At 42.8% G+C, this 27,871-nt stretch overlaps 1 protein-coding gene across 1 annotated transcript in view; it reads right to left on the reverse strand.

The window, feature by feature from the left end:
- The window catches only part of LOC306977553 (cadherin-7-like), a 368,395-nt gene that overhangs the window by 115,552 nt on the left and 224,972 nt on the right, over nt 1-27,871 (reverse strand). The window contains exon 4 of the mRNA XM_079575930.1: nt 8,238-8,405. Coding sequence (XP_079432056.1) covers nt 8,238-8,405 — 168 coding nt within the window. The remainder of the gene's footprint in view (nt 1-8,237; nt 8,406-27,871) is intronic.

A 27,871-nucleotide genomic window follows, 5' to 3' on the forward strand; every position in this document is an offset into this window, starting at 1 on the left:
AAATTGGGTCCATGTGGATATTTTCTCACAGCAGATTGTTCAGTAGAAGTGAAATAACGGCAGTTGTAGCAAGAGCTAGCTAACCGCTAGTATTAGCCCAATGCTAACATGACGCATCAAGTTAGCATTCTCCGTTATTTATGTATTTATGGGCTGTTGAACCACTTTGCTGCTCTCAAAGGCTTTGTATCTTTATTTAGTAGAAAACTATTTTCATAATTAAAATAATAAAGTAGTTTTTGAATAGATTTGTCCCCAAATTGTTTTCCCCCTTAACTGTTTTCAAATATGACCATATATGGGCAATTCCAGCAATGCCGCATCTATAAGAAACATTTTAGGTTTTTCAAAGCTTCACAGACATCAGATCAAAGCAGTAGAAGAAGAAACAACCAACCAAACCGACCAAACACTAATATTCAGCTTACCAAAAGGACTACATTTACCAGTCACGCTTTGATTCAAAGGCACAATTCATTTAACCTCTTAACCCCCACCAGAACCGAGCACATTGTCTTCAGTTTGGCTTTACCCAAAATCTGAAACCTTCTTGAAAAACAATGAGACGAAAACGAGGCTGAAAATGCAACACAACGGTGTCCAAAAAAAAGAAAAGCTCCATTTAGATGAGTTGTGTCGGTCTTAGCTTTCAAATGAGGCATTACACTGGCCTATAGGCGTGGACCTTATGGATTTGGGGAAAGCTGAGCAGAAGAAAATGCAGTCGGTTAAGGCGGGACTTTTGGAAACCCTGATGCTCAAAGACACAAAGGAAACGTGGGTCATTTCAAACTCCTGTGCACTGGTCAACACCTCTTAAATAAAGAGTCCGGCCGGTTTGATTCGCATGACTTTGGAAAGCTGCACATTCCAACGACAGAACCTGGACTCGTGTGGCACAAAGTTACCTTTCATCGCCGAAGCTTTTCTCAGAACTTTGTTTTCATGCAGCAGCTGTGGAGCGCATTGGAAAGAATGCCAAATTATATGAAAAAAAAAAGAGTGGAAACAGATGCAGAATCTGACTGCTTCTGGCTGACTGCAGCGCATTCGGAGGGAAGACAAACGACGAACAAGGGAAATACGCAATTAAGGATGCGGCGAAGACTCCTCATCAATTCGAAAGTCCACGGAAAAGTTGGTGTAAGTGTATCGCTATGACAACAGCCAAGAACGGGGCTGACGAAAGGAACATTCGGTAAATCGATCCGACAGATCCATTCTCTCACCTTTCTGTCTTTCGAAAATGTGACCATTGTAGTGAATGTCCTGTCATTGAAAAAAATGTTCATTTACATGTTAAAGGGGATGTGCTTTGTTCCCTGTGTGATGCTTTCACGGGGAGGCCACAAACAGGAAACTTGTATTTTAATGTTTTATGAATGCTAAATAATTGTTGGGTTGATGATGACTCGACGTCCAAAAATAGAGCAGAGCCGACGCTTAAAGACTCAGGGCACTGGGCAGTTATGAAGCGCCTGGAGAGTTACTGAAGGCACTTAAAAGCACAAAGCCTGAGCCCTGGAGAACATGTGTGGACATTAGCTACAGCTGCTGAGCTACAGGTGGAACAAACCTCTGTGAGAGAGAGCCCTGACCCACTCTCCAAACATCTGGCCTTAGATACAACGTGAGAAGGAGGTCAGAGTTCAAGGACTGTGGTTCATCCTCAGAGGGTTCATAGACATATCAGTCCCTCAACTATCTTTCCATTATTTATATCCTTTATTGAGCATTTTCCTTGCTAAATTTCGTAACCTTTTTTTTTTATGTTTTGTTTTCCTTTTGCAATATTAAAGGAACAGGCCACAGTTTTTCCATACTGTGATATGTTCTTACCTGAGCTTAGACGTACCTGTCTGGTCTTCGTGCCCATGGAAGAGAATTGTAGCTTCTAACCTCTTACCACCCGCCGGAACCAAATGCATTCTGTCCTCTTTGGCCATTATATCGGTCTGTGTAACATCATTTGAAAGCTAAGACCCACAAAACTGATCTTTTTCCTCGCGTTGTTGCTGTGTTGTGTCACCTTTTTAATGTTATTTTTTTTTGGTTTAGAGCTTAGAGTTTTTGTAATTTTTTTTGTTGAGTTTTTGTCACATTTTTGTTGAATTTTTGTCACATCTTTGTTGAAGTTTTGTCACATTTTTGTTGAATTTTTGTCACTTTTTGCTGAGTTTTTGTCACATTTTTGTTGATTTTTTGTCACATTTTTGTTGAATTTTTGTCACATTTTTGCTGAGTTTTTGTCACATTTTTGTTGAGTTTTTGTCACATTTTTGCTGAGTTTTTGTCACATTTTTGTTGAATTTTTGTCACATTTTTGTTGAATTTTTGTCACATTTTTGCTGAGTTTTTGTCACATTTTTGTAGAATTTTTGTCACATTTTTGTTGGGTTTTTGTCACATTTTTGTTGAATTTTTGTCACATTTTTGTTGAGTTTTTATCACATTTTTGCTGAGTTGTCACATTTTTGTTGATTTTTTGTCACATTTTTGCTGAGTTTTTGTCACATTTTTGTTGAATCTTTGTCACATTTTTGCTGAGTTTTTTTCACATTTTTGTTTAATTTTTGTCACATTTTTGTTGAATTTTTGTCACATTTTTGTTGAATTTTTGTCACATTTTTGTTGAATTTTTGTCACATTTTTGTTTAATTTTTATCACATTTTTGCTGAGTTTTTGTCACATTTTTGTTGATTTTTTGTCACATTTTTGCTGAGTTTTTTTCACATTTTTGTTTAATTTTTGTCACATTTTTGTTTAATTTTTGTCACATTTTTGCTGAGTTTTTGTCACATTTTTGCTGAGTTTTTTCACATTTTGTTTTAATTTTTGTCACATTTTTGTTGAACAAACCCAAACTCACCAAGGAAACAAACACAGCAGCAAAAATCACAGGACTCCCCAAACCTCATAGATCTGAACAACCATTGGACATTCACTCTCTATAGAACAGGACTCCACACACCCCCTGCAGAGTTTCACTTCCTTCATGAGACTATACCAGGGCCCTGTCCCAACACTCGCACTTCCACCCTCGCGCCCCTCATATGTGCGTTCCTGATGATGGGTGCGAGTGCGTAGGGTGTCACAATCCTCCAGAGGGGTCTTTGGCCCCGCCCCCTTTGCGCCCCCGATCCACACTTCGCCGAAGCCCGCATCCAAGCGGACTTTGGCGGAGCATATTGCCCATAATTCTTTGCGGTACAGACCAAAGAGACAGAAAAATGGCTGCTTCCACGGAGAAATCTTACTTCTGATTAAATATTTCAACTTTTCTCATGCCTTATATCTGTAAATACACTCAAGGTTTGCCATGTTACTTGGAAAGAAGCATAAATATATGATGGAGCACTACGGTGATATGCGGACATTATGCAACAATTTCAATAGCCTACTTTTTTTGTGCTGTCATTCATATAAATCCAATTTCAACTTTTCACTTCAACAAAACGTAGGATGTATAAAAACATAAAACTTACCAGATACCAGTTAGTTACCCACTCTACATTTAAAATAAATACAGCTAGCTCAAATAAATGACTAATATCTAATATATATTTATTTTAACGTGTTTTAACGTCAACTCATTAACAACTACTTTTTTTTCACAGGGACGGACGAAATTACCTTCAACTTTATTAAGTTTGATTGATTGATTTGATTTATTTGAGTCATTATATTTACATTGTTTACATTATTTACATTACTTAGTCACAGAACAGAAAAACTCAAAGGGAGTTAGGCTGAAGCAAGAAAGCTTATAGGTGCCTACCCCGAATTCAAGATTAGTTTTACTGTCCAGCTGCAGTCCCCAATGGGGTGATAATAATAGTGTTACAACACATTATTACTTATGGTTGTTATTGTTATTATTGTTTTCATGTTTCTTTCCCATTCACAAAATACCAAAATCAGTCATTACTTATAAAACCCCGTCACCATTGATTTACATCATTCTTTCAAGTATTGCATTTCTTATATTTTTTATAATATACATATATATGTGCATACATACATAGACATATATACACACACACATATACATACATCACTGGTGCCTAGTATTTTACTATTTTCACCATCACCTTAACAACAATGATGGTGATTGCATTCTCCAAAATATCATGTTTCTTCTTGCTGTCATTTCCATTACCACATTGCCATTGCAATAGTGATTTATCTACTTATTTATTTGTTTTTTATAATTATTATTATTACGTGGTTTTTGATTGTTTGCCTTATTTTGTGAGGTGCATTAAAAAGCCAGGGTGTAATGTGACCCGTTGGTTGAGGGCAGTAGTTAGGTCTGAAAATGACGTCAGCCGCACTGTCCCGATTCTGCATTTTCTGCACACTTGTGACCTGCGCACTTGAACCCTTACGTGCACTTCAAACAAGTCCACACTCCGCAGAGGAGCGTGGGGCGCAGTGTGGGTTTTGGGACAGGGCCCAGATTTTAGCTTTAGCCTCGGCATGTTTAGTCCTGACTCTGGGAACCGCCAGGAGACCCCTCCCTGAGACGGTTCACACGCCTCTAACATGTCAGAGATGGACTTTGGTGCTAAACCATGAAAAGACTCGTTTACAGTTGAGTTCACCTCTCAAGCCCCACAAGAACAGAGCACATTTTCACAACTAAAGATGGATGAAAAAGCAACGAAAACACTTCTAAAATGTGACAAGAAAGCGGTGACATCAGGACAAGTTCAGATCAGACTGGTCCGTCTCAGCTTTCAAATTTCAAATCAGTTGCCCTTCATGTTCATCCTAAACATATTCCTAAGAGATTTCATAAAGTCAGAGGAAGCTCCAAACAGTGGTCGCCTCAGTTCCATGTGTGTCACACTGTCCCTGACTTTTACGGATTTGTTCACACTAAAAAAAAGAAAGAAAAAAAAACTCTCATGAAATCCCTATTAACTGACGGAACATAAGCCCTTCCTTTCACAGATAAAAGTCCACTCAAATATTCTATTACTCCCCGTCTCATTGTGTTCCCTGGCTTTTTCCCCCTGACCCTCCGGATTTAAAGCGCTCCTCTGCAGAATAATAAAAAAAGAAGAGAGAGAGACTGGTATTCATAATCATAATCTCCACAATCACGGCGGGCCGGCTCATTACAGGACCTCTCTGTGCTTACCCTCGGACACCGGCTAAATGCTAATCTGCCCCGACATTGTTTGCTGCCATGTAATCTTTATAATGGCTTTTTAATTTGCCATGGAATAGCCCGGCTCTTTGGAAGGCCAGGGGAGGGGGAGGGAGCTGGGGCTAATCCCGGGGGCGGCGGGGGGCGGCGGGGGCACCGTTCGTAGTGTAAGTCTGAGGTAATGCATTAGGAGTTGGTATTTGAGTTGGTGTTTTCCACATTTCATCACTTAAAGCCACACTGCGGAGCATTCCAGGTGATGTGAGGCAACGCCACGACCAGTGTAGGCAGCAGTATGATGTGGGTGTGACGCAAAATCCACTTTTTAGAGCTTGTCACCATATTCCAAAGTTATTTTCACATCCAAAAACATACCCGGAGCTGTGTTTCGAAGCGCTGTATCTTTCAGTAATCTTTGGATCGACTGCTCCCGAAAAAGCTCCTCCTGAGGCCCTATGTATCCGGGAAATGCTTCACTCATTCTTGCTTAGGTTAAAGACACAATTACACAACTAGTTTTTTCCTCCTTTATTGTATTGTAAACTCAGACATTTTGGGGGAAACACACTGTTCATCTATTTATTGCATTTGATCAATTTCATGAACTTGCAGGCGAGTCTTGCAGCATTTCTGTGAAAGTGACCCTGGTTGTAAACCTCAGATTTTTTATTTATAATATAAAAAACCTCCAGGCTACGGTCTCCCAATTTGTTTACAAGGAGGATTATTGAGAATACTATTATGTTGATGACAAATACCTCTCGGATAATCAATTAATGGGCCTGGAGACTAGATGGAGACTCAAGTTGTTGCTGGTCACAGACATGTCTCTGAGACGTCCCCTGGCGATAAGGCGAGTCTCCAGGTAGTCTCAGTGAAAACTCAAGTCTCCAACTAGTCTCCAGGCCGGTGAGATAGGCCCTTTGTAGGGAGACTGCGGAGACTTAGCGGAGACTACCAGTCACCGCAGTCTCCGCAACTCTCTTCGGTGAGATCGGCCCTCTTACTCCACAGTTCTAGATCTCCTAAAACACTCTCTGAAATACATTTTTTGTTGAGCAAAGTGGGTCTGTTTGTAATTGCAATCGTATGCCAGAAAAGAAGCAATTAGATGCTCAGCCCTCGACCGGAGCCAGCCGAGTCTGCAGCGATTGCCGGTTTACGTTGGGGATTGTGGTGAGACTTTGTTTCCAAAAAAAAAAGGTGGCGTCTATAGAAACCATTAGTGAGAGAAAAGGGAACGAGAGAGCGAAAGGGAACAGTTGATTGATCCGATGCAGAAAAAGAGTTCTAACGTGGAAGCGCGGAACTGGCAGGACGGTCTCGCTCAATCTGGGACGGGCCGAGGTTTGCAGAAAACTTGGTAAGACGAGCGAGTGAAGTGAGCGGGGCCGGGGGAACAAGACTGTTTAGGGTTTTTAATGAGTGCGTTTAGCTCCCCAAATGTGTGTGTTCTACGTGTGTCTGACAGGAAAGTGTGAGGCAATTTACAAGAGTTTTGTTATAGCTAAAGATCTCCATTTAAGGAGACACGCTGCAGGTGAATGAGGGGGGAATAAACTTTAGAGATGTCAATTTGAAACTTTTCCTGTGGATCACTGACAAAAAATATGTCAATTTATGTTTTCATATACATTTAAGGGAAATCTAAATAATGGATGGAGCCAGGTGTCAGATTATGGCATTGTAAGCTGGTTAAATGTGGGGGGGAAAGATCAGTAAGATCAGTTTTGCACCTCAAAACTCAATAAATCAGGGGAGGAATTAGGTTGTGCCTGAGTTTTATTCAGTTCATATCTGTACCAGAAGCAGTGAGACCGGCCTCTGACAAGCTGAAAACAGTTCTGTTAAGCTGTGCATAACAACTTTAGTTTTATGAATTGTATCAGTCTTCTTGTCTTTTTATAAAGCCTACTTATAACACATTCATATCCAGTACTGTGAAAGACTTTGTGTACCAATAGTTCTCCAAATAAAAGTGCCTGGTCTAGTTACAGGGCACATATAATGCAAAAATACACAGACTTTGGACTTTTCACAATGTTATAATGATGTTCCCTAATAAAAAAAAAAAAACACCCTTTACTTAGATCCTCCTGTTTGTAGAAAGTCATTTTTGACTTGGTCGTTTCTTCCTCTACTGCTGAAGTGCTCCGTATTGCTATATTTCCTGGATTTGTTTGTGTATTAGCTCTAGATGTTTGTCCTATGTGTTGTCAAAGCCAATGACACTTTCTTTACAGTTCCACTCTCAAGTCAGTAAGTCAGTGTTTTACTTCTCATGTACAATCGTACAATGAAACAATGTTCAGGTGTTCTGAGTCCTGAGCCGTGCCGCCACTGTGGACCAGCATGTTTTTGGAGGTCAGGTAAACCGCAGCACCCGGAGGAAACATGGCTGCCTTCAGTCTCCTCTGATCCTCTGAAACGGTGCAGCGACTCCTGGGTTCATCCCTGTTTCAGAGCGTGGTGTCCTGCACAGGTCAGCCCCACCTCCTCCTTCCTCTTCCTCCTGCGCAGCTCCCTCCGCTCCCCATCAGTCTTTCACCATCTTTTTTTCCTTTTTGTTTCCTGTAGCACCTCTTGTGACGCCTCCCCGGTGCTGCAGGTGTGGGGGGGTCTTGGTGCCTCTTCAGTGTTTCAGAAGAAGAAATGTGTAGGTCTCAAATGCCTTTAGCTCGTAAGCTAGCTGTTTGTTTACTTGTAAAAAGCTGCTTTCTTCAGGACCATTATGGACTCTGCAGTAAAAAATCCACCCAACCCCACATAAAACCCGGCAAAGGCGTACAAAAGCAACCAGTGAAACAATGTGGAACACAGATAAAACACAGCTATACCAAGAGAGAGGAAGTTGCTGCTTGTTTACGCGTCGCCATGACACTAAAGGCAAATTCAAGCTACCTTCATCACAGCACTGTCACTTTGCCAGCTAAAAATGGACATTTATTTTGTGTTTACTGAAGCTGATCCCCTTGCGACCAGCAGAGGGAGCCCAGAGCGACGCAGGACATGCTTCCACGTCCTTCCTCATCCAGAGTGGCTTCCTTACACATCAGCTCTGTCTAATGAAACGTGACTCACTGTGGGGGAAGCGCGGCGGGTTGTCGTTGACGTCGGTCAGCGTCACCGTCACCGAGGTGGTCCCGGAGAGCCCGCCCATCTGCCCCACCATGTCCTTGGCCTGGATCACCAACACGTACTGGTCCCTGGTCTCGCGGTCCATGTTGGGCAGGGCCGTGCGGATCACACCTGAAACGGGGAAACGGGGAACGAGAGGTTAGGGATCTGAAGTTTCTTTCATTATAAACTTTGGCGCCTCGGGATCAGAACAGCTGGAGGAAGTGTGAGTGCACTGAATACATTTCTTTTTTAACTGAACTAGTTCATCCAAAATACTAAAATATGGCCAAACACATTTCATTCCAGAAATATGCTGTCAGAGAGTTACAGGGGTAGCATGTTGTGTCCAATTTACTTTTAACAATCCAATTTATCCTTCATTCTCAATTTAGAATCAATAATTGTATAGCTTTGTTTTGGCATTATAATTTCTTGAATTTGTGTGTGTGTGTGTGGCATATTTTAAATGAGCCCAAAAACATTTAAAAAAAATATTGTTTGGGGCAATACATGACATTAATAACAATACAATTGAACATTTTGCTCCCTGTATAACGCCTTGATTATTCTATTATCAAGTATAATCAACTTAGAACAGCCATTCCCAAAGTCTGAGACGTCGCGGCCTCCTTATCGATCAAAAACATTCTCACCCCCCCATAATAATATTACTCTAGTCTGAGGAATTTTATTTTATTTTACACCTAAAGTTACATAAAAAAGCAACATTTAGCCATGGTCATAGACTAAACGTAGAGAACACGAACTTTCGGAAGTTAACGCTCAAGCTCCCGCCCCCTTCCCTCCTGATTGGACCTGACAGGCCAGTTCACAGGAAATGGTCAAAGTGATTGCCCGGGATTCTGATTTGTGTCTCATTCCTACTGAAAGGAATCTTAAAGGTATAGAGAGCTTAAAGCAGAACTAAGTAACTCGTGCCCCTAGAGGCCATAAGCGCCACTGCAGGTGTCGTAGCATGCTACGTTTTTTTACTCATTAATTGTCCGTGAGAGTAAATACTACGCTGACAGAAAAGACAAACGGACAGAGGGATATTGTTCATCCATTTACGCAATGGAGATCATTTTTGTCACTCAAACTTGGCTGTAAATACTGTTTAAGTGGTGCTAGCCCACAGTTAGCTTTGCCCGTTAGCCTGTTAGCTTCTTCTTCGTGATTCCATTAATGTGTATTGCGCCTCCGGGTCGGGTACGGAAAGGATTTATTCAGGTAAACAAGTTAATTAGTACTGCTTTAAAATGCACACATGACACAAAACACTGCTCCGGGTGTGATTTTGTTTTACTTAAACATGGTTAAAAACTGAAATACGTACATTTCCAACAACCCCTGAGTGAAACATTTACCCAAATGGTCAAATAATGAAGGAGATGGAGCAACAACAATAGAGAGTAGAGGTTTCCGGTTAATTCCCCTGCCAGCCTGCGTGAACCGTTGGAAGTATTCCAGTGATTCACAAAACCAACAGTGTGTTTAATCTTGACTGCATCTCAGGATCACAATTTGTAACAAAAAAAATAACTCATTTACATGAAAAGTGGCCTAATCCCTCAAACGCAATCACTGCAGCTTTCAGACTTAATGACCGGCCTCACAACATGTTTTTTTCTCATTAGGCAGCTCTTAAAGATTTCCACATAACGGAGACGATTACTAATTAAGAGGCCCACCAAGATGGAGCTTTGGGCTGGAGAAATCAGTAATAATTTAGAGTGGCTTTAACACTTTGGCAAGTCTGATGGAGCAGATCAAACGGCAGCTTAGATTGAAGCCATCAAACATTCTGTGTAATCCCTTTTTCGAATACAAAACTGCAAAGTAGAGTCCAAGGTCCAGGCTGAGAGATGTGTTCAAATCTGATCCATAATGCAGCTCCTTTTAGAAGTTTGGATATCTGAGGATTTGCTGCCATTGTAGGTTTTTAGGTAATTTGACAGAACAGAGCAAAAAAGATTAAAAAAAATAAAAATGAATTGGAGTGGGCGGGTCCAACCATATGCTGACATTAATCGGCAGTTTCATTGACGCAGATAATAACACAGCGACCAGGGAAAACCAGGAGGAACAAACATGCGCACAAATCTAAACATCGAATGGCTTTGTTATTGAAGACTTTGATCCAAACTAAAGCAAATGCTGAGTCAAAAGTTTGGCCTCTCTTCGAACAACGTAGACATAGCACTCTCAGATTTGTATCGGAGCTAATGTTATTGCACTCAGAGGCACAGGTCAATGATATTCTGTTCTTCTGCTTTATTTCCTCATGTCTTTCCACTTTTTAATAAAAAAATGTGTTTCCCAATGCTCCTGTTGTTAGATTGACCTAGTTTTATTGAATGCATTTACTTTCTTTAAAGGTGCCTGATGTAACAAGTTAATATTAGTGTGTCAGCAGCCTTTGACACTGTTGACCATAATATTTGAATATCCCGCAGAAAGCCCCCTTAACCTGTGGGGTACCGCAAGGCTCAATTTTAGGGCCAATGCTGTCTTTATTGTACATGCTGCCATTGGGCTCAATTTTGAAGAAATACAATGTTCAGTTTCAATGCTTTGCTGATGATGTACAGATCTCACTTGCCTTTGGACCTTAAATCTATCTCATCTGCCACCTTAATAACATGTCTTAAAGAGGTCAAAGACTGGATGTCGATGAATTTTCTGAATTTGAATGAGAAAAAGACTGAAATTGTGTTTTTTGGTGAGCCTGACCTCGCTGGCAGTGCTCTTGGTCCATTTGCATCTCAATGCTGTTTATCCGCCAAGTTTTGGATTTCATGTTGACAGTTAATTTCAGTTTGAAAAACAGATCAACACAGTAGTAAAAACATTTTTTTTTTATGATTTAGGCTTCTATGTAAGGTAAAGCGCTCCTTTCCTTTAAACCAGTTTGAACAGCTTGTCCATGCGACTCGTTTGGATGATTGTAATTCTTTGCATTTTGGTCTAAAGCATTCATCGATTCACAGACTCCAAATGGTCCAAAACACAGCTGCACGCCTGCTCTCAGGAGCCAAACCATGAACATATTACTCTTACTGTTCTGTCGTCTCTTCACTGGTTACCTGGTGCTTTTAAAATTGACTTCAAAATTCTATTACTTGTTTTTAAATCCATCCATGGACTGGCACCACCTTATTTATCTGAATTGTTGTCTTTGCACGTCCCTGTCAGAGCTCTGCGATCCTCGGGCCAATGTTTGCTGGATCGTCCAAGATCTCATTTAAAAACTAAAGGAGACAAAGCTTTTGCTGTAGCCGGCCCTAAACTGTGGAACTCCCACCCTCTGAACACTAGACAGGCTACTTCAGTTGACAGTTTCAAAACTTTGTTAAAGACTTATCTTTTTGTACATGCTTTTAACACGAGATGAGCTGAGCATTTTTCATATTTTTTTCTTTTTCTTATCGTGTTATTACATATTATATATTTATATATTATATTGTTGTGTTTTTGTAGTTTTGCATTATTGCACCTATACAGCACTTTGGGGCAGTGATGACTTTCAGAGACGCAGCAGCTGTATGGGTGGCTAACAGAGCTCCTGTGCTTTCCATCACGGTGGTGGAACACCTGGTGGTAAGGTCAGAGATAACTCGCATGGACATGTGCGGCTGGACGGCAAAACGGAGCGAGATTTGTAGATTTCCACTATGTATTTTTGTATGTAAAATAAGGTCGACTTTGCCACTCGTGACAAGACACAGCACAGCGGTCTGCGTACACACGAGTCCATGACACAGGTGTGAGATCCATGACACAGGTGTGAGATCCATGACACAGGGGTGAGGTCCATGACACAGGGGTGAGATCCATGACACAGGGGTGAGGTCCATGACACAGGCGTGAGATCCATGACACAGGGGTGAGGTCCATGACACAGGGGTGAGGTCCATGACACAGGGGTGAGGTCCATGACACAGGGGTGAGATCCATGACACAGGCGTGAGATCCATGACACAGGGGTGAGGTCCATGACACAGATGTGAGATCCATGACACAGATGTGAGATCCATGACACAGATGTGAGATCCATGACACAGATGTGAGATCCATGACACAGATGTGAGATCCATGACACAGGCGTGAGATCCATGACACAGGGGTGAGGTCTATGACACAGATGTGAGATCCATGACACGGGCGTGAGATCCATGACACAGGCGTGAGATCCATGACACTGTGTGAGATCCATGACACAGGCGTGAGATCCATGACACAGGCGTGAGATCCATGACACAGGGGTGAGATCCATGACACAGGCGTGAGATCCATGACACAGGCGTGAGATCCATGACACAGGGGTGAGATCCATGACACAGGCGTGAGATCCATGACACAGGCGTGAGATCCATGACAGAGGTGTGAGAGAAGCAAAAGATGGCCAGCAGTGGCCTCAAGGACGCTCCAGGATGGACCCATCTCCTTGGTTACACATACAATCAGCAAAAGGAAAAAAACTACCAGGAACTGAAAAAACAATCGTACCTATGGCGTCCTGGAGGCCAGAAGGATGGAGAGTAAATGCTGACCAGCCATGCAGCCACTGGGTCACTGAAAGGTCAAATATCAACTTTTTCCCAATACAAAGTTCCATTACGCACATTTAACTTCTCGGTCAAATTCCGCAGTTACAATAAGGTTCTTTGTATAGCTTATCATTTTATCAAATCACAAACACAATTTCAATGGTCGCAATTAGAAAATGGCACACTGAAGTTATTAAAGGAGCTATGTCTGATTTCATTTCTAGAAATGGAATTTAAAAAATGGTTCTTGTCCTCCTTTAGCATATTGTAAACTGAAATGCTAGCGGGAAAAATGTGCATCAAGCATTATATATATATATCAAAACATTTGTATCAATTTTCGGAACTTTCAGGCCATTTTTCTTGCATTTCTGTGACATTGACCCTGAAAAGTGACCCTGCAAGTTATGAAATGTGCCTATGAATGTGTCCCTGTGAAGAATGTGGTTGCTACAAATATATTAAAGGATCTATATCCTGCTATTTTAGCCATTCTGAAGTTAAGTATAGGCATTTATATGATATATAATATAAGATGGTAGAGGTACAATATATATATTGTACCTCTACCACTATGGAGCACTCATTTTTGTGATAAATATAAGTGTTTTCTGGAGGTATTTTTCGAACCCGGAAGACACAACGCTTCGATTCAGTTAACTCCGCCCCCTCTCTCCTCTCTCTCTAAGTGAAGTTACTTCACGATGCAGTTATACGGAGTTGACATCTGCAACACAGCTTCATAAATGGCTAACACACACATGCTATTATGCTAACACACATGCTAATATGCTAACACACAAGCTAACCCGCGTTTGGACTGACTCACTGCTCTGGTCCATCGCTGTTTACATTATGGGACTTGCGTTGGTTATAAAAGTTAATCCACTTTGATTCAGGCGAAGGTCCTTCAGAGACAGTCACAGAAAAACAATATTTTGGTGAGAGTCGCCGAATCCCGGAGAAAAAAACAGCTGAGTGGCCTCTTCTTGAAAAAGGTTGAATAAACTCCTCGTCTTCGTAGCCAAACGCGCTTCTGCGCTTCTAGCCAAACTGAGTGTTCAGTTGTGTCGTAACAGCGGAACGGAAGTGCTCGACGTCTGTAATGTAATGTCTTACAGCCTGATTTTAATTTGTAAAACAGCTTTTTCATTATTTCTGTTGTAAGAGAGAAACAAAGAGAAAAAAAAAAGTGAAGGAAAAAAAAAAAAAAAAGGATGTGCCCGAGGTGCTTCCAGGTCAGCTGTGGCCAAAACAAACACATCACTGAGCGTCTGAACAGATCAGTCATGTTTGCGCTGCAGCTGTGAAGATGGAGCTCGTTGCAACTTACTCTGGACACACCTGTTCTTTATTCTTAACTAACGATAATGTCACGGAGAAAAAGAAGCGCGTTTGGCTACGAGGACGGGAGTTTATTCAACCTTTTTCAGGAAGAGGCCACTCTCTCAGAAGCTGTTTTTTTTTTCTCCGGGATTCAGCGACTATCACCAAAATATTGTTTTTCTGTGATTGTCACTGATGGATGTTTGTGAACCTTCGCCAGAATCAAAGTGGATTAACTTTTATAACCAACGAGTCCCATAATGTAAACAGCGATGGACCAGAGCGGTGAGTCAGTCCAAACGCGTGTTAGCTTGTGTGTTAGCATATTAGCATGTGTGTTAGCCATTTATGAAGCTGTGTTGCAGATGTCAACTCCGTATAACTGCATCGTGAAGTATCTTCACTTATTGTTGTTTATTTATATTACGGTAAAGTATGAGTGGAGAGAGGGGGCGGAGTTAACTGAATCGAAGCGTTTTGTCTTCCGGGTTTGAAAAATACCTCCAGAAAAAAACTTATATTTATCACAAAAATGAGTGCTCCATAATGGTAGAGGTACAATATATCATATAAATACCTATACTTAACTTTGGAATGGCTAAAATAGCAGGATATAGATCCTTTAAATGTTCGCATTTCACCTGAGTCACTTGAACGCGTCAGGACGCGACAGTATTCTTGTTAATTTGATAATGATTTTGATAATGTTTAAAGCAATAAGTATCGTGTTTCTGGCTACAGACCGGATGCCCATATATAGAACTTCCTGACAGATCGCGCCGGAGCATGTAGTGTACCTTCAAAGTTGTCTTTCAAAAACTTACTCTCATGTTTGCCTTGGCTCTGAATAGTTCCATAAACCGGACCAAAAGGCAGTATTTGTCCACATTGTGCCCATGTTATGTGGAACCGGGGCTATAGCACATCTTTACACATTTTGCTCTGAAATGCCTGTGATACTTGTACTGTCCACTGCAATTTGCTCATTCATAAAACTTCTGGACCCGGAAAATTATGAACAAACACCACCGAAAAAAGTCCTTCAGGCCTGGAAGTGACAGTGCTCCGTATAACGCACCCACTGGCTAATTTAAACACTGTGAACTCCTTCTGATATCTGAACACTATTTAAATTCGCCGTCCAATTTTCAACTCAAGCTAAACCTATTTCTCGCCTTGGCCTCGTCTACATTTCTCTCTCTCTCTCTCGCTCTCTCGCTCCCTCAAAGACAGAAGTCCGCACCCGGTAATTAAAACCAATCCGGGAACAAAGGGAAAACGCATCCCCAAAAGTGGGTCAAGCAACTCCGCGAAGACACACTTTGCCGCCCTTTTTTTCTCATCTTCCCCAACCGCGTCTGTACTCGAAAATAAACAATTCCATTAAGTGCTTAATTTTCTCCCCGTGCCATCCTTTATTAACATCATTACACTCCCCGCAGCTGCAAAAGGAGAAGAAGAAAAAAAAAAGCGCTGCTGGCTGCTGAACGGAAAGCGTCTGGGTCAGCTGGATTAGATGGAGCTGTCCTGCGCGAGGTGCCAGTGGGCTAACCGCGGCGGCGCGATCGCGGTCAATAAAGCAATAATCCAAGTCGGCCGTTCTACACAATACACCTTTTGGAGCGCGGCGGCGGGTAATGGACTGTGGCCTGGGAAGAGGAGAACAGTGGTTCTGTAAATGGGGACATAGTGCTGTGGTTTAGGCCTGTCGCGATGAGTAAACAAACTCTTTACGATATTACTGAAGACCCCATAATGCAACAGAAAACTAACCTGGAGCTTCAGAAGGACAGTCGAGCAGTACTTAAAGCTTCAAACATCCCACAGTGAACATGAAATACTGTCATGGTTTGTGGTGGTGTGAAGAAAATAAAACCCAAAATGCAGGACTGCAACAAAACTGGCGAAGTTTAATGGACGAAAACCAAAATAACACAATCCAGAGAAAACCAAAAACCGGGGCTGACGTAGACAATGACGCGACAAAGGACGAGGGAAACACTGGGGTATAAATACAAGAGGAAACATTGCACAGGTGAAACACATCAGAGCGGGACAGGTAACAAGGGAAGTAAAGCGAAATCACAAGGACAGAACACATGTCAAAATAAAACACAGGACGAGATCAGGAAACCAACTGAAAACAGGGGACAGAAGACAGATCATGACAAATACAACGAAACGCAACTTACTCTGGGTAAAAGAGAAAGGATTGCATTGGAACAATGGGGGGAAATGAAAATAAATGAACTGACGATAAATATTGAGCCCAAAATGTATTGTATCTGTCATTTATTGAACAGTTTTTGGAGCATACGAGCGATCGCTGTTATTGTTTACTTCCGCAATTTTCGCCGGATGTTTGGTAGGCAGCTGATGCATACAGGCCTCTAACTCGGTTTAAAAAAATGACAGATCTGTTAGAGAAGCAATGCCCTGTTCATGGACATCGTTTTTGCTGATTATAGGATTTTAATAAAATGTTTATCAAATATGAAAGTGTAAAATGCCTACCACGGCCAACGGATGTGACGACATCGCGAACTCTCATATACATTGAGGGGTGTTGTCTTTCATTTTGGTTTCATGTTTAGTCTGACAGGGCTGGGCGATGTGGTTGAACCATGATCTAAATAATAGAGCCCCCGTTCAGGCTCATTCATAGTATTGATCCCGAGTGGTCTGTGAAATGAACATGGCTGCTCAATCTCCTCCTACGAAGCAAAAAAGGCGGGAAGCGAGGACCGGCCATGAGCCTCCACAGAGCTTCAGAAACTGTTGATCATAGATTAAGGCTTCAGATTTTTATTTTGATACAATAAACAGTGGGGATACAAATATTACACCTACACTAGCGTTGTCAGTAGCCTGGCTATTGCCAGACTAAATACTAAAATGGTCTGAAGTCCACCAATTCATTTTCTCGTAGGAGCGGTGTGGTTTACGATTGTAGATAGTCGTTTATTGAGCGCTACGAATGTCTATCATGCGTCTGCACAAAGCCACAGCCAATCGTATCATCATATGACGTACCTGCTGTAAACTTTCAAGCTAAACTATTTAGAACACGGGCTAAATCTTGATCAAAGGATGGCGTCGCGTCTGCTGCTGTCCTGTTGGATCTGTAAATATATGTATATTTTTTTTATCCGTAAACAAACTACAAGCTTCTGAATGTGGAATAGCCGTCCCTCCTCGTTCTGTGATTGGTTCCCAAATCCATGTGAAGATTTCGGCCATGGTCCTCAGGCTGCTGTGCAGTTCTCAATGATCGGAGCGCACGCAGCAGCATGGGGATTCCCAGCCTGCGTTGTCACATGGCTCATAGCGATATGTAGAAAAAAGTCAAACTCTTTGGAGACAGGCTTTTAAGCAGCTTAAACGAGACCCAAAGCTACATAAGAATCCTGTTTAACAAGTGGCTTTTGGAGTCGCCACTGGACATCCAGGGGTGGTGTTACAGCCATGTCAGCGCCCCGCCACGAGGACCAAAGGGAAGCGCTTTCCTCGCCCATTGGGTTGAACAAACAGAAAAAGTCCCCATACAAAAAAGAATATATAGATAGATAAAGTCCCTGTGATCACTGTCAGTCGCTCAGACCGTGGAGCTATAGGCTCAGACTGCAGCGCGGGAGGGAGCTGCATGCAGCACGCCGCCGCCGCCGCCGCCGCCGCCGCCGCCGCCGCCGCCGCCGCCGCCGCCGCCGCCGCCGCCGCCGCCGCCGCCGCCGCCGCCGCCGCCGCCGCTCTGTGTCACGTGTAGCGTGTTTTCACAAGCTCTGTTTGTTAACGGTCTCACAAACTTCTTTCTCCCATTTTTATCTCGTCAAAATAAACTGATTTAGTCTCCAAAAAACTCGTCATCATTACGTTATCGACATTAAAAAAAATAAGTTGTGTCAATGTAATGATATTGTTATAGTCTTTGTTGATCAAAATGAGCTCTGTATTGATGTTGGGAGAGTGTGACCAGGGTGCAAAGCCTTCTCCAGCACATCCCAAAGATTCTCAGTGAGGTAAAGATTATGGACTCTTTTAAAAGTGTGATTAGCTCTTTAAGACAGCGAGGTGGGTTATTTCAGGTTCATGATCACGTCAGCACCGAGCAGTCCAAGCGTCTGATTTCATAATACAATTCAGAGCGACAAAACTGAAAACAGAATGCGTCAAAGTCAAAGTGTACAGCATAATCATATAGCTTTCAGACCCGTTTCCGTGCCAACCTCTGCAAACATAACGTACACATTCACATTGCCTTCACTTCTGGTGACACAAAACAAAAGCACGGCTCAGAAAAGTCTATGTCTCCTCCAAGATGGAAGCCAAAGCCATGCCTTTCATTCGTTTTTTTTTTTTTTTTTTTTTTCTTTTGGCGCCGTCTGAAATCCGCCAGTGTGCAGTGTTTATGTCAACTTTTATTTGTCCATTCATCTTGTGCGGTGGGGAACTTTTGCAGCCAATTATAGCGCGCCGGCATTGCTCCGATGCTTTCTGCGGTGACACCTGTGAACCCTGTTTACTCAGATGCACTCGTCTAAAGCTCCAATCCAGACGAGGCTGCTATAGCATGAGAAACAAGCGCCGCGCTCCATTCTGCCACAGACGACGGCTGCGTGACAATGGATAGGCCTTTAATATAGCTCGCCTGAATGCAGTCAAGCCCGGTCGTTATGGTGAGACCTTTGCACGTCGGAGACTGTGGTCGTATTGGTTTGATCTGGACCACACTCACCCACATTGCCTTAAGGGAGAGGCTGGAGGGGCTGATGGTAGATTATGCTGTCCCTGGACCAACAGGCATCAAAACTAGGTATAATTCTTTCCCGATTTTGGGAAACTTGTCCACTACATTTGATGCTGGGGCGATTGTACTGTTCAAACAGCGGGTACATGCTTGGTCGTCATCTCAAAGGCATCTTTATCACTATCGCTGGTTAGAAAATGCCATGTTGATCTAAAACAGCTGAAACAAAATACCTGTTTTGGCGTATGTGTTTTATATTTTGTATGTTCTTGTCTTGTTTTTTATCTCATGGGACTGCGGATGGAAATTAGCCTTGAGCTACATCCGGCATATTTACAGAACTAGGTGTCTGTTCATTAATATGCACTGTCCCATTCAAATACATGAATAACTGAATAAAAAATTAATGAAAATATGCAGTACTTTCAGATTTTCATGCGATCTCCCCGTAAGCCCCTCCCACCCCTTCCTTCGAATCCCACCTCCTGAAAGTGCACATTGTCGTTGTGTCCTTGGGCAAGACACTTCACCCACAGTGCCCCCAGTGTCTGCGTACATTGGTGTATGAATGAGAGTATGAATGGGTGAGTGGATCCTTGCTGTAAAGAGCTCTGAGTGCCTAATGTAGGTGGAAAAGCACTATATAAGTTGAGACCATTTACCATTTACCATGGCGATTGCTTTTACTTCGCGATGGGAGGATTAAGCTTAGCAAGAGATCGAGAGGTGAGGGAGAGAAGATTCGACGATTTGTGGGAAAGTCCCACAGAGTCAAACCAGGAATGGTCCCTGTGAGCTGAGAGCGACCGGTGTTTGTAGAGCGTAGAGCCTGTAAACCATGTTTGGAAGATAAAATTCCATCTCACTCTGCAAACTCCGAGGTCCTCAGGTGGCTCTAGTCTCGTGTGAACCGACATGTCGGAGTTTGTAAAGGTTTTTAACTGTAATAAAGTCTAAACATCGATTCAAAACATCTTTACGGTTTCTTTATGTCCGCACTTAAGCTATCATTCCATCAAGGCATTACTCCGACCAAAAAGCAGCCTTTTATCCATTTGACCTGTCATCCCCCCTGATCATGGGGATTAGGGCTAGGTTTAGGGTCTGGGGTTAGGGCTATGATTAGGGCTATGAACGGCAAATGTGATGCAAGTTGTGTTTCACTCACAGATCTTACACCTTATACCTTTAGAAACTAGAAGGTCTTGGCTTTTCAATGAAGTATCACAGTGGCAAATAGGCTGTAAGCTTTCCTGTCAATACGCTTTGAGATTTGGATAAGCAGAACTGCTGACCCTAACTCTAACCCTAACCTGGCAGGTAAACAGGTTAAAAAGTATAAAAGAGAAAAACTACTGGAAGCATCACCCTGTTATTGTAGCAACATTAGACAGACCAACATGGCGGCTCTGAGGATACGTTTGGATGTGTTTGGTTTAAACGGAGGAGGCTACAGAGCGAACGGATGAAAAGAGAAAAGGATCTGCTGTTCTGTGGTCAGAGACATGACGCTGCTGATGTTGTTCGTCGTAGCGTGTGTAAGGAAACGTCTTTTCTCGCTAAAGCAAAGCTCATAAAGAAACCTGATAGCTCGGGCACTCAACACGAATGAATAAAAGGCTTGTCATCGTCCAGTGTCATTATCCATCAGTCATTTCTGGGGTAAAAAAAAAGTCTGTAAAAATGAGTGAATAACTGACATTGCCCATAAAAGTGACCGATGTCCTCGGGTCATTTCAGTTTTACCGATGTCCCCAGGTAATTCTCAAATACGGCCTTAGACTGCATTACGTTTTCGGAAGAAATATTCGGGTCCGCGGCTTGTCCCCCTTTATTTACTCCTTTGTGCCATTAGACGTTTCAACCGCTCCAAAGGAAAGACAACAAACTTTCGAAAGTGGTCAGTCTTTATGGTCAAAGATTCGAAGGTAGGTTCCAAAGCTCAGAATCCCTTTTCAAATGGCCTATAGGGTATTTGAACAATTGTAGCTGTCAACTATAATCTTTTTGTTCCACTTCTCATTTAATGGAGCTTATCCCATACACTTGAATCGCACTTATAGATTTACCCTTGCAGTATTTAACCTTGCTAGGGGGATAACGCTTAAGGAGAAGCACTTTTCTCGCATTAAACTGTCACAAATCCGGCATATTTCTGAGGCATCAGCTAGATTCCTAAAAAGAATAGCTTCGAGCGATTTTGGAAAAAAAAAGGTACTGTACGTTCAAGCACTCTCCGCATTAAAGATGAAGCGCTCCGCAGAATCTCAAGCACCCTTCTACATACGTTATACCTAAAGTGACAGAGAAGGACTGTCTTTCTTCCGGTCTTTATTCAGTCGCCAAAGAGAAACGGCAGCGCAGTAATTTGGCAAGTTAGCAATCCTAGAAGGACCTCAGCACCTCGCAACAACCAGTTTCACGAAAACAATCATCTCGCGATATCGCATATCAGCAGGATTCCACCCTTTCCTTTGACCCACACATACGCTCAATAACTAATAAGTCAGCCTTCTTTCACCTCAGGAACATCTCACGCCTCCACCACTCACTTCCGGACTCGGAAACACTCATTCACGCCTTCATGACCTCACGACTGGACTACTGCAATGGAGTCCTGTCCGGGATCACTCAAAAGCTCCTGGACAGGCTCCAAAACATCCAAAACATCCAAACTCTGCTGCCCTGGCTACACATCACTCCCACTCTCATCAGGGGCGGACTGGGACTGAAAAACAGTCCTGGACTCTGACCAGCCTGGCCCAAATTAGGGTAAATGTGCACTTACCACCCGCCTTAACGGAGCGCATTTTCTCCAGTTCGGCTGTACCCAAATCTAAAAGCTTCTCGGCTGGAGAGCAACAGTGTAACGCCTCATTTGAAAGCTAAGACCTACAAAGTGATTGCAACTTTTTGTCAAGTCGCCGCATTTTTTGTCATAGTTTTGTTGTTTCTTCATTACTTTTTGTTATGGTTCTGTCACGTTTTTGTGGCCTTTTCGTTGCTTTGTTGTCGTGCTTTTGTTGACCTTTTCATCACATTTTTTGTCACTTTTTTTGATGCTTTTCCGGCACATTTTTGTTTTGTTTTCATCCTCTTTTTTGTCGCTATTTTGATGCCTTCCTTTTAGCTTTTAGCTTTGGGTAAAGCTCGGTTAGGGCGGGACCGGTGGCCCTAGAGCCAGTGGCCCTTCTGTGCTCTTCCAGAATGGACATATGGCCAGTCCGCCCCTGACTCTCATCCATCTGCATTGGCTTCCTGTAAAATATCGCATTCAGTACAAAATCCTTCTCCTCACCTACAAATCCTTCCACTCCCTGGCCCTTTCAGTACCTGTATGACCTCATCCACACTTACACTTCGTTCCTCCTCCTCAGCTTAACTCACTGTTCCCCACACCAGGTTGCGGACCATGGGAGACAGAGCCTTCTGTGTCCAGGCCCCCACACTCTGGAACTCACTCCCTTCACAGACACAAGCAGCTGATGATATTGGTCATTACAAATCAGTTCTGAAAACACATGTGTTCAAATTGGCTTTTGACCTTACGTAGCACCGGTCCAACAACCCGTTAGTTCTGTGGGTGTATGTGTTGGGCTGCGCTCCTGTGAAGTACTTTGGGTGTCTTGAAAAGCGCTATATTAATCCAAGAGATTATCATTATTAATACTAGCCCTCACCGGGAATGCTTTTGAAGAGATAACGCAATGCATACATCACAATGTAATGAGAAAGGATCTTCTGAATAGGATTGGACTTTTTAGATTCCGTTTGTGTCATTTTTCCCAATAACCCAACAAAAAATGGTTATTATTGTTAAATCATGTGGCATTTCCACAGACAAATCACTGTACAATGCTTTACAAGATCAAGCAAAAAGAATGGCAGAAGGCAGAACACGGGGCCTGGGCCTTCACATGCTCACACACCGATACGTAAAAGATGCCAAAGCCTGCCCTGCCCTGAGTCGACCTGTGGAGACGTGCAGAAGGCAGGACAAAGAGCAAGCTTTAAATTTCACTATTCCGCTGCCCACACTGGCCTATATCTCACAGCACAGGGTCAACAGCACATTCAAAAGTAGATATATCACTCTGGTGTACCACTGGTCCCCGCCTGACTGTATAACACCCATATGGGCGCAGACACTCGCCCCAGACGCCGGCGTAATACCAACACTGACTCCTGCAAACTTCATTCGCTCTGTGGTCCTTTTCTGTACTGCGAGAATCTCCTGAGTCCATGTTCCAGCGGCGTGTCCTCATAACGAAGTCCTTCAGTTTTCAAAGCCGCATATTCCAGAGACCGGCTGGTGTTCGAGTGGGAGAGCCCTGGGTGACGCTCTTGTTTCGTGGGTTGAAAGTCTCGGGCAGCACAGGCTCAAGCCATTCCAAACAGAGTCAGTGATGTACAATGTAACACCGAGATTACACCAAAGTTCAGCCATTCAACAATAAAAACTAAAGTTTCATCAGTTGTTTATGCTCGCCGCGCCCTTTCAAACAGCGGCTTCGTCCAGCGAGATGCTAACGTCACCTTGGGTCAGCTAGCGGCCCCTGGGGACATGTAAACCCAGGCTTCTGATTGGCTGCAGGAGCCGTTCATGTTTGACTACTGTCTACTGTCGCCCCTTCTCTCGAATTAGTTTACATAGGACTGCCGAAGTCAAGGGAAAAGAGTAGTAGTCGTTTAGTAGTAGTTTAAGGCGAGACACGGCAGGTGAAAGTATTGATTTTTCACGTAGTGGTCGAAGTGGAGATTTTTATCTATTTTCCTCCCTTTACATCTTAGTTTTCATTCATAAATATTGACAGATTTTACATCCACGTGTCCTGCTAAGGGGCCCCGTGATGACGATTTCACCCAAATATGGTGTTTTTCCTCCTACGAGACGCTGGTGCGGAAATACGGAAGAACGGGCCGAGCATGCGCACTCGCTACAAAACTTCCGGGCTGGTTTTCTCTGAATGAGAGAAGCCGCACTCGGGCAGAGCCTGAGCCCTTATAGAAGCTCCCACAGACTCCAAACTTTACAGTCTGAGACCTAACAATATTTTGAAGGTTTTTTCAGAGGGATTTTTTTAATATCTAATTCCTAGCCTGATTTATTCAGCTTTGAAACAAACCAAAAAAACAGGGGGAATTTGAGTTTTTACAGATTTTTTCACTGATGATTAGTTTATTGAAAAACTAAACAAAATATCCCAAATCCCCTCTTAGAAAATCTTAGTTACTAATATGTCAATAAAATAAAACCATAAATTTAATCTGGCTCAATTCATTATTTTGATTTCGTTGCCCAAAATATAGGCAGTTTTGGCCATTTTAATGCTCAAAATGCCTTATTTTTATGTGAAAACATAAAATGACAGAAAAAGTGCAATACATTTTTTTCCTCATATTTATTCATATCTGTAATGTTCAGCAAAAGTTTCAAATTGATATCTCTACTTTTTTTCCCCCCTATTCACCTGCAGTGCCTCACCTTAAGCTTCAACAATCAAAATTATGTTATGCATCCTTGATCGACTTCTTTTCTACTGATCTTCATTCAAGTGTTCTATACTTCTCCATCATGTTTAACTTAAACATTGTCTTAAATGCTGTAATAGTTTTGGAGCCCTTAAAGGTATACAGGAGGATTTTCCCGAATTTTAGGAAAAGAACCGCCCTCTCCACTTTAAAAAAAAAAAGCGCATGCGCAACGCTCTACCTGCCTCCGACGAGGAAGAATCTCCCAAAAACACTCTGGTCTTGTTTTTCTCTTCTGAAGCCTTTCTCTTCTTCTCATACACTTCGAAGACACTTTTTCTCTGCCATTTTCAAACTACTCGGTGCGTTCTGCGAGCAGCAATGAACGGCTAACAGCGTAACTCACATAGGCCTGAAAGTGCACATGCGCAGAAATGAACAAGGGGCGAGCGCGCACGACAGCCTTACGTAGGCATATCACCAGAATGATCGACAATTAGGAGGACCAATCGTCTTGATGATCCACCCGGAAATACAACATCCTCCGCTATACTTTTAAGTTGAGTAGGTAAACCGTTCCAGAGATCAACTCCTTTGACTGATAAGCGCCTCCTCTTAGTGTTGCTCTTGGCCATGGGTTTTTGGAGCAGATCAGTTCCTCTGAGGTTGTATCTGGATTCTCTAGTTTGAAACATCTCTTGTAAACAGTGAGGAAGCCTGAGATTGTGAGCCTTGCACATCACAACTGCTGTGTGAATATCGACAAGATCATGCAATTTTAAGACATTTAATCTAATAAAAAGTGGATTCAGTTACTACAGGGACACAAAGCAGAGAAACTGTGCATTGTTGGTGCAAATGAACATGGGACATTTTGCACAAATCAATCAACTGGACATCAGAATCTAACGGCAAACATTTCCCCTTGTTCTCCGCTTGTACACACCGGAAGTGTCCCGACAAAGGAAGTGCCGATCCGTGGCAAAAAAGAGGCGAAAGTGGGCGGGGCGGAACAAGGCGAGTGTGGAGCAGAGCCTGCAGTGAAGTGAATCTGAAGGCCAAAGCAGCTCTCTATGACAATATAACGTTAATAAATGTGGGATTACTGTCAAATCCTTTGCAGACCGGGCGCCGCTGGTAGAACGGTATAATTTCACCTGCGGATGAAAAGTCACGGCCCACTGTGGAGCCTCACTAATCTGCACGTGTCCGCCGCGGCCCAGGTGGCCCAGGTCGGACACGCTGATCCTCCTCTCCCATTGTGCCAATCGAGGATGTAATTAAAAGGCTCTATAACGGGAAAAGGCCAACGTCCCATCTCCGCGCGAAACCACTCGTGCCCCCGGCTTATCTCCTGTCATATCCTCCAGTTTCCACGCTTTTTCGCCGGCCCGACCCTCCTATGCGCTCTCATGCACTAAATAGAGAACATTGGCGCTACAGGCGAGATATAAATCTACCCCCCTCCCGCTGGTCCGGAGAGCGAGGAACGAGGGGGCATTTTTCTTTTAATTCTAATCACACACGTAGACACTTGTAGCGCCGGCGCACGGACGGACACACCGCCTTTCAGCGCGGGGCTAATGCATCATGTCCTCCGCATTACGTCGGGGGCAGTGGCATTATTTGGTTCTTTTTGTGCCTCAGCATCGCGAGGTCCCACAAACAACACCCCCGGGTCGCCGCGTCGCAGCGGTGGTGGAGCGCCGTGATCCGAGCGCGCCGCGTCTCTCCAAAATGTCAGCGATAATGAATACCTGGGCCGGGGACGTTTTATTCCCCGTTTGCGCGGCCCGGATTTTTTTTTTTTCTTCTTTTTTTTATGTGTTACGGAGGTGTGGTGCTCGTAAAGTGGACCGCCCCCAAAGGGTTTTCGGGGGGATATCGCAGCGTGTGCCGTCGGTGTTTATCACCAGCGTTAGTGGCTCGCGGAGAAACAGAGGGGTTCCTGGAGAAGTTTGTGTTCTTTATTCTCACCCTCGCCCCTCTCTTCCTGAGACAAATGTCAAGTACGAGCGTGTGTGTGTGTGTGTGTGTGTGTGTGTTTGTGGGGGGGGGGGGGTTGTGCTGACCCAAGGAAGAGGGAACTCCGGCAGAGACAAAGGTGTGTGTGCAAGTCAGCTGGTTCGTTTCAGAACCCCCTCCTTGCCCCAGTACATTTTCTCCGGTTCTGCTTAACGCACATGTCAAAGTCTCTTTCAGCCCAGACCAGTGCCACGCCTCATTTGAAAGCTAAGGTATTCACAACTGAGCTAAATCGCTCTTTTTCCTTGTGCTGTTGCTGTGTCGTCGCTTTTTTGATGGTTTTTAATTCATTAATTTCATTTTTCATTTATTTATTCATTTGAGCAGAAAAAAAAGGATGTCAACATTTTACAGAAAGGAAAAAATACAAAACAAGACTTTGTGCTCAAAAGGAGTAGGAAGAAGTTCAAAGAACTTATAGTAAACCTACCCCTTATCTCTCATTCACGTAATCATCACATAAACTTTCCGCTATACTCGTGCAAGAAACCAATGCATGAGTCTGGGCTTACATGTTGATAGAAATCGTTTATGATCGTACAAAATGTAAAATAATTTCATCATTTACAGTTACCAAAAAATGAAAATAAAGGATTTATCATTTACAGTCGTAAATAAATAAATTCACCATATGGTACATAAGAGTTATACCAAGGCACATCTCTCTTTCGTTCTGATCATACAAAAATATATATAATATGGCTCAGCCCTGCTATACCAACTATACCCAAATGTACAAGCTCCGTGTAACCATGTAGAAATAGAATCTATCTGTCCAAAGTCACTCACTCACTCAAGATTGGCAGGGAAAGGGAAAGAAAAAAGGCCTGTATATCACATTGGTATATGTAATCCATTTTTGTCCATTGTCATGTAAACTTGAACTAACAAGCTGACCTCACTTTGAGTTCACACAAAATAATTTCCAAACGCACAAAAACGTACTGTTGTCAATGCAAAATAATGCTTCATAATAATAATTCATTGCTTTTTTGTCCCTTTCTTGTCACTGTGTTGTTGCTCTTTTGTTGGGTTTTGTCACTTTCTTGTTGTTTTTTCTTCCTCTTTTCATCTTGTTTTTGACACTTTATCAAGAAGCTTTTATATTTGGTTAAAGCCAAGTGCATTGGACATTATGTTTTCATTTGAATGCTCTATACCTGATTTGTTTTGTTTAGGCCAGTGAAAGGGAGCAAAGGTTTAGGCTAGGGGTGTCCAAACTACGGCCCATGGGCCAACCCTGGGTTACCACCCAACATCTCCAGTGTTGGGTGGTAACTGTGTAACATGTATTTAAAATACTCATTTTGAGTAACTGTATTCTGGTAAAGTTACAATTTCGGTATCGGTTTAGATTAACTTGTGCTCATTAAGTATTAATAAGCATTAGTAAGCATTTTACGGTTAGGTTAAGGGTTGGCTGTGAATAAGAGGATTATTCATAGACGATAAGTATGTTAACAGATAAAAGTATAATA

Source organism: Gobius niger, assembly GCF_951799975.1.
Source record: "Gobius niger genome assembly, chromosome: 18".
NCBI classification, from domain to species: Eukaryota; Metazoa; Chordata; class Actinopteri; order Gobiiformes; family Gobiidae; genus Gobius; species Gobius niger.